This window comes from Pinus tabuliformis, chromosome Q (assembly GCF_031772625.1).
Source record: "Pinus tabuliformis cultivar Carrire ecotype Pingquan chromosome Q, CPIR1, whole genome shotgun sequence".
NCBI classification, from domain to species: domain Eukaryota; kingdom Viridiplantae; phylum Streptophyta; class Pinopsida; order Pinales; family Pinaceae; genus Pinus; species Pinus tabuliformis.
Genome location: NC_142296.1, coordinates 1090383680 through 1090391880, shown reverse-complemented (window position 1 = coordinate 1090391880; position 8201 = coordinate 1090383680). Strand labels below are relative to the sequence as shown.

The 8201-nt window shown below is 37.4% G+C and overlaps 1 protein-coding gene across 1 annotated transcript; it reads right to left on the bottom strand.

The window, feature by feature from the left end:
* Positions 1-6484: 6484 nt before the first annotated feature.
* On the bottom strand, positions 6485-7510 carry LOC149223316 (polyubiquitin-like). Its single transcript, XM_089385806.1, has one exon. The coding sequence runs from the start codon at positions 7455-7457 to the stop codon at positions 6519-6521; it is 939 nt and encodes a 312-aa protein (XP_089241932.1). The 5' UTR covers positions 7458-7510; the 3' UTR covers positions 6485-6518.
* Between the last annotated feature and the right edge of the window lie 691 nt (positions 7511-8201).

The following is an 8201-nucleotide window of genomic DNA, read 5'->3' as shown; positions in this document are numbered from 1 at the left end:
TATTAAATATTACAAGTATATAATTAACTTACTAAAATGTAATTAAAAAAATTTATATGATAAAAGCAAATTGTATTATATATATATATATATATATATATATATATGATTTGTTAATGAACATTAAATAAACAATTATATATATCTACAATTATATAATTACATTGCCAAAATCCAACATTAAAAATATACAATCCATTAGCGAACTACTTATTTTCTTGGCCATAGGATAGCCCATATCATATCACAAACCTCTTATTACACTGTCCATTACATAAAAATAAATTAATTAATTAATTAATTAATTAATTAATTAATTAATTAATTAATTAATTAATTATAAATATCTGCAGTTGGAGCATCTAACCACGGTAACTTGGTAATTCAAAGGTTAATTGCCATATTAATGTTTGCACGGTTTTAGGACAAGTGTTACATTTATGTTTCCCCATCCCACTGATATTTTATGAGTGATTATGGTGTTTTTGGCTTTTTCAATTCACTTGTCACTATGCACTGTACCTTACCATTAATATCACGTTTATCCGGTTCTGTGTATTAACTCTATCCCTTGCGAGCTGTTCTCTGGACCGTTCGATTGAGTTTGATGATCTCCATGGTTCTGCCTTGGCTGCGTGGCACACGCAGGGCGTCCTTCCCCAGCTAGAAGCCTCGAGATCCCTCTCTCATCAACGGTGGAGAGTTCAGTTACTCGATCCTAGGGTTACAATTCCATCAACGAAAAGTATGCTTTCTCGGTGGCTGAGTTGAGGCTCATTTGGTTCCTACGCTTTGCATCTCTGCTCGAGCTCTGCTCCTACCACGGTTCGGTGCTTTGAATGAGACGAAAACACTGCCTCGGAGGGCTAGCTTTGTATTCTGGGCTGAGAACTTCGAATGGTAAGACACCTAGTTTTCTTTTTTTCTTTTTTCTTTTTTCTGGAAATATTTTCTGGAAAAACCAATTTCAATTTCTAAGTTAGCTTAGATTGTTGCTCTTATTTATCTCCAAGTTATGTTATTGACTAAATGTTGGTTCCTTCTGACACAGCGAAGGGGATTCAGGCTCGAGTACCTTGGCCTCCACCTTAGCAGTTCTAGCTCTTCTCGGAGGTTAATGTTGCGCACAAACACTCCGAGTAAGTCTTGGTCCGAAAGGTTTGCATATGGTTGTTTGAGGGGACTCGTTTCCTTTGCGTTTTTCTGGGAGCCGCCTTAATTTTTGGGTAAGGCCCGGTTGCGTTCGTCTGCTCAGAAGGATAGCATCTCTCTGTTGTTTTATGTTTACCTCTCGAGGACTTTCTCGCAGTCAACTTCCTCAAGTCGTGCCATATTTAAATTCTCGGCAGGCCAACCTGCTCTAGGGTCGGCACAATGGTAGAATGCTAAGTTCAAATTTTCTACTGGTTATTATTATGTAACAAACATTCTTCCCACGAGAAAGAACAGTTTAAGCGATGTAATGTATATGTTTTTTTTTTGTTTAAAGTCTCCCACGGGTTGGAGCCCCTTTTCAGCATACTGTAAAGTTTACTGATAATGTAATGGATTTCTTTGGTAGCCGAGGTCCCTTGAGGCTATGGTTACAGTTTATCTGTCATTATTCATGGATTCTTGTTATTAAACTTATCATCTTCTCCTATATGTAAGGTATTTTACAATACTCTGCTGGTATAAGGACATGCGCAGACTTCTCTTAGTTCTGCGAGTTTGCTATTGTTCATATCATTCTCCGTATAGACCCTTTTGATTTCCTTTTGCTGTAAAAAATGTTGTGTTCTACTAAGCAAATGAATTTGTTGTGCTAGCCATTGTGTTTTACTATTATAAATATTATTTTCTTGCTATTGTTGGGTGTATACGTTAGGTAATTTTTTGGGTTTGGATACTTGTGAACAAGGTTTCCTGTTCTTTTGTTACCCGCCTCATAGCGCGCGGCTAGTTTTTGCAAATTTTAATATGATGGGCTCTGTTAAAGGTTCCCTCCCTAAGCGCCATTTTCAGCTTAAGCCCGAAAGTCTCTTCAGGGTTTGGACATAGGGCCGCTTCACACTTCTGCTCACATCTCTACAGTTTGCCGAGATTTAGCTTCTTCATTCTATCACTTAATTCATTCTTCTCACAGAGAATAGAGTAGAGGGAACAACATAGAATGATGAATTCTTTTTTTAGCCACAGTAGTAATGTTGACAGAGTAAAGCAGTGTTTGTTCACCAGGAGGACCGGTCTATTTATTGTTGCGGCTTCCACCGTGCTTCTAGTTGTTGTAATTTGTGTTTTTGTCCAACATATTCAGTCGAAGAGTAGTCGTATAGCATTCAAAACTTCTGTCAAGGTGATTTGAACATCAAATGAATTTCTCAAAGGAGCTTGCGACAGGATGCCCCACCCACAGGTCTGCATTTCGACTCTCGTAGGCTTCTCCGCTGAATCCACGCAAGCAAATCCTCCTCAGGTCATCAATGTTATGGTGAAGGCATTGATTGGCATAGTGGAGAGGACATTCATGGTCAGTTCAAAGCTGACAGGGGAAGTGGCCCCTGGATTAGAATGGGATGCTCTCGAGGACAATATCGAACTACTGGATATGACAGTCGATGATCTCTCCCCAAGCCTTCTCCAAGTTCAGCTCAAACGCTCCTAGCGATGTGAAGACATTTCTTGGCAAAGATGTGAAGATACCTGCATGGAAGGATTCGCCATTGCAAATAAAAACAATACGATTTCCCATGCCCTCGATCCGCCATCTGCCAGGTTTCAGAACGCTTTCGCAGCACAGGCACCCGGTGAAGGCCAGGACAAGAGCCTGGCTCACCGGAAGAAACAGAAACGCCGATGTACGAAATGTACACCCAGAAATTTGCGTTGTTGTACTCGTCCGGTATCACAACTCTAGTTTTCCTCTTGCGCTCTGCGGCCACTGCTCTCCTCTTGCACTCTGCAGACACTGCGAAGCCAAAAGTAATGAGATTGATACCATGCTGTAATCGGTTATGCTGACCATTGCACAAACCATTTCCCAAACGAATTTGTAACCATTCTGATCGAATGGTTGAAACTTTTGCAATCATCTAACATAGGATCCTATGGCGTACAAGGATGACAGGTGGGCAGAGAGGGGAATTAATTTCAGAGGGAATGCCTTACAGCGTAATTAAGAGTTTAAATGCATGTTGAATAGTGATGGTCTAATCCCACGACCTCAACCTAGTTATCATGTCATGATTGGGCAGAGAGGGGAATTAATTTTAGAGGGAATGCCTTATGGCGTAATTAAGAGTTTAAATGCATGTTGAATAGTGATGGTCTAATCCCACGACCTCAACCTAGTTATCATGTCATGATTTGGCATGAACGACAATCCTCAACAATTTTCATGCCTACCAAAGTCTATTAAACCAACTTTTCTTCCCATTCTATTTGGTCAACTGTTAAACAATAAGCATGAAGTATACACACATGCATTATGTTATGTCTCTGAGCCATGGGTTTTGTACTTCGAAGTGAACCAAAAGGGGTTAAGATTTTGCTGGATTATCCAAAACGTAAGAAATGCACTACAACGTTGGATGGTTTCCATTCATAGAGATGGAACATTTACTTCAACATCTAGGGGAACAAATCATAAGATGGGAATTCCAAAGAGCTTCATGAAGAAGAAGCCATGGGTTTTGTAGTTCGAAGTGAGCCAAAAGGGGCTAAGATTTTGCTGGATTATCCAAAATGTAAGAAATGCACTACAACGTTGGATGGTTTCCATTCATAGAGATGGAACATTTACTTCAACATCTAGGGGAATAAATCATAAGATGGGAATTCCAAGGTTGTAGATGTATATGGAAAGTACAAAGAAACTTATCCTTCTATTTTATTTTCATAGAAGTTTAAAGAAAACCCTGGAAATCCAAAATTAAATTTGCCATTATGGGTTAGTGAAAATTCTATTTTATTTTCATATTAGTTTAAAGAAAACCCTGGAAATCTAAAATTAAGTTTGCCATTATGGGTTAGTGAAAATTCTAGGTGATCTCATAGAACTTTAAAGAAAACCCCGGAAATCCAAAATTAAGTTTGCCATTATGGATTAGTGAAAATTTTGGGTGAGCATGAGTTAAAAAGTAAAGGAGAAATTTGGGACTATTCAAAGGGAAAAACGACAACAAAAGAGAAGAAAATGAAGCAAAAAAAGAGCAATCCTATTGTTAAAAAGCAACCCTAATTCACTTGGGAACAATATTGAGGTGGAAGACTTAGAGGAAGAACAAAGTGATGATGATATATTTATCAAAAGCTTGGTAAAACACTTTAAAAAGTCTTACACTTCAAACACGAGTAAAAACAACGAAGTCTTATAAAGTGTTTACCAACAAAGACCATGTTATAGAATCAATAAATTCCGCAATTTCAGAATTTGAGGACAATTTTGTATCAGAGCCTATGTGATGATGATATATTTATCAAAAACTTGGTAAAACACTTTAAAAAGTCTTACACTTCAAACATGAGTAAAAACAATGAAGTCTTATAAAGTGTTTACCAACAAAGACCATAGACCATGTTATAGAATCAATAAATTCTGCAATTTCAAATTTGAGGACAATTTTGTATCAAGGCCTATTACAGATGATCCTATTACAGATGAGTTTGTTGCAAATAAGCCTATTGCAAATAAACTTGTTCAAGATTTTCTCGAGTTTCTTGTTGAAGATTTTCTAATGGAAAACCCACTAGAACAAGAATTATAAAAGAGAAGAAGAATTTAAAAATCAAGATAAAACGATTGAAGAAAATGATTCAAGAATTGGAAATCTAGAATAACCATATTAAGGATGGGAATAAAAAATTGAAAGCCATTATAAAGAAGGTGCCTGAAGAAAAATGGCAACTTAAGAGAGAAATACGAATCTTGGTAAGAAAAGAAAAGAAATGCCATCAAAAGAGGCAACATACTCAAATGAGAAACAAGAGACTTAACAAAGGAAAAGTAAGCTAATACACAGGGTTAATGTCATACTTCCACCTTTTTATTGTGGGGTGAACACCCATGGGGGTTTTGAACTGGAATTTTTTTCACATAAAGTGCCTTGACATAACACCCATTCACCATCAATCCAAACCAATAGTACAAATAAATAGCTTTAGGCTATAAAATTAGTGCAAATTTCATAACAAGATAGTAAAATTTTAAGAGTTTGATGCCACTCCTATTGTCATTGATTCATGTTAACAATATTACTGCTTAAAGCCAAAAAAATTGTCTAAATTGAAACTAAATGGTAACAAATTCATTTTTCAATACAAATCACCTCTAATTTTTTTTAAAAACACTAATATATACTCAACAATTATTTTCCAACAACTCCAAATTTAAATATATAAAGGGTTCAGCTTTAACATTCACTTAAAATTTCATTTTTATCCACTTGAGTGGTGATTTATCTACATCCATTTATATCTTGAATAACAAACTCTACTCACATTTTATGAAACTAATGCTTGGTTCCCATTTATGAATCCCTATTCACAAGAAAGCTATGTCCTCCCACATTATCTTGAATAACAAACTCTACTCACGTTTTGACACATTATCTTGAATAACAAACTCTACTCACATTTTGATACTAATCAACACATTATCTTGAATAAAAAACTCTACTCACATTTTGATACTAATCCTTGGTTTGCATTTATGAATCCCTATTCACAAGAAAGCTATGTCCTCCCACATTATCTTGAAAAAAAACTCTACTCACATTTTGACACATTATCTTGAAAAAAAAACTCAATTCACATTTTGACACATTATCTTGAATAACAAACTCTACTCACATTTTGACACACTATCTTGAATAACAAAGTCTACTCACATTTTGACAGACTAATCCTTTGTTCGCATTTATGAATCCCTATTCACAAGAAAGCTATGTCCTCCCACATTCCGGGAAGTTAGAAAATAGTAACTAGCAAAGGTTTCGAGGATATCAAATTCCTAAATAAAGTTTTTGATGGGAGCTTCAATCTCTTGAATAAGGAACGGGTCAAGTTGGAATCCGTTTCGGTTTTCATATTTTTAACCTTTAAAAAAGGTTAGGTGCCATGTCCTCTCACATTCGATGAAGTTTAAAATCATAAACAGAGTTTTCAATGATATCAACGTTCTAAAATATCTCTGTTTTATCATTCTATTCCTTTTCATCATTTTTAACCCTTCAAAAAAATTAATTAATTATTTACAACATATAACTTTAAAATTTTCTAATAAAACCACTGGAAAATATATCTAAGATATATAATATCATAATATTATTTTTGGAAAACGAGTTCCAGAGCAATAGTTCATGAACACATCACAAACCATCATAAAATTAACCTGCAAAGCTTTAATTTTTATTGAAAGTTCTCTTCATAAGAGTGCCACATAACAACATACTAAAAATAACCAGTAGAACATATTTGACAGTGTATTTAATTGCCAGCTAGCTAAGAATTCAATGAAATGCGCGTTTAGACCCTATTCATTAAAATATATGTCGAGAATTTCGACACCCACCACGCAGACGCAAAACAAGGTGAAGTGTAGACTCCTTCTGGATGTTATAGTCGGCCAGAGTTCGCCCATCCTCCAGCTGTTTACCAGCAAATATGAGCCTCTGCTGATCAGGAGGAATCCCTTCCTTGTCCTGAATTTTCGCTTTTACGTTATCAATCGTATCGGAGCTCTCAACCTCCAGTGTGATCGTCTTGCCTGTCAACGTCTTCACAAATATCTGCATACCACCACGGAGCCGAAGGACAAGATGCAGGGTTGACTCCTTCTGAATGTTGTAATCCGCCAGAGTCCTCCCATCTTCAAGTTGCTTCCCAGCAAAGATCAATCTCTGCTGATCCGGGGGAATCCCTTCCTTGTCCTGAATCTTGGCCTTCACATTATCAATAGTGTCGGAGCTCTCAACTTCCAGCGTGATGGTCTTGCCGGTCAGGGTTTTCACAAAGATTTGCATCCCGCCTCTGAGCCGGAGGACAAGGTGAAGAGTCGACTCCTTCTGGATGTTGTAATCGGCAAGAGTGCGTCCGTCCTCAAGTTGCTTTCCAGCAAAGATCAACCTCTGCTGATCCGGTGGAATCCCCTCCTTGTCTTGGATCTTGGCCTTGACATTGTCAATTGTGTCAGAACTCTCAACTTCCAGGGTAATTGTCTTCCCGGTCAGGGTCTTGACAAAGATCTGCATCCCACCTCTAAGACGGAGGACAAGGTGAAGAGTGGATTCCTTCTGGATGTTGTAGTCGGCGAGAGTGCGTCCATCTTCCAACTGCTTACCGGCAAAGATGAGACGCTGCTGGTCTGGTGGAATTCCCTCTTTGTCCTGAATCTTGGCCTTTACATTGTCGATGGTATCAGAGCTCTCCACCTCAAGGGTTATGGTCTTACCGGTCAAGGTCTTCACGAATATCTGCATCTTTAAACGAAATCAACACAATACACAACCTGCGTAATCACGGAGCATAATTAGAAACCCTGATTAACATTTAAAGGCGTAAATAAGCCAAAAAAACTCCCGAATTTCGCAATCTACACTCGTACCCGAAATCATCTTTTACAGATCTCAAGCAAGTTAAATAATTTAAAACCAAAAACAAGAGAGCAAAATGAATCCTCATGGGATCTCTACCTCAAGGGTTATGGTCTTACCAGTCAAGGTCTTCACGAATATCTGCATCTTTAAACGAAATCAACACAATACACAACCTGCGTAATCACGGAGCATAATTAGAAACCCTGATTAACATTTAAAGGCGTAAATAAGCCAAAAAAGCTCCCGAATTTCGCAATCTACACTCGTAGCCGAAATCATCTTTTACAGATCTCGAGCAAGTTAAATAATTTAAAACCAAAAACAAGAGAGAAAAATGAATCCTCGTGGGATACAAAGACAAGTTAACAGAAAGAGCATAACCTGACAACATCTATATGTCTAAAATCTGGAAGAAAAAGCGGAAGACAACAGGGAAAGGATTCAAAACAAAGATCAAAGATAGACAGAATGGTCGACTGCATGAAAGACGAAAAAGATAGAGAAAACTGATACCTGAAGGAAATCAAACGGAAGAGAGCACAGCGATCGCGTTCGGAAAATCAGCCAATACTGTAAAATGCAATGAAGAAGAAGAGGCGTGTCGCCATATTTAAATGGCAGCAAGGG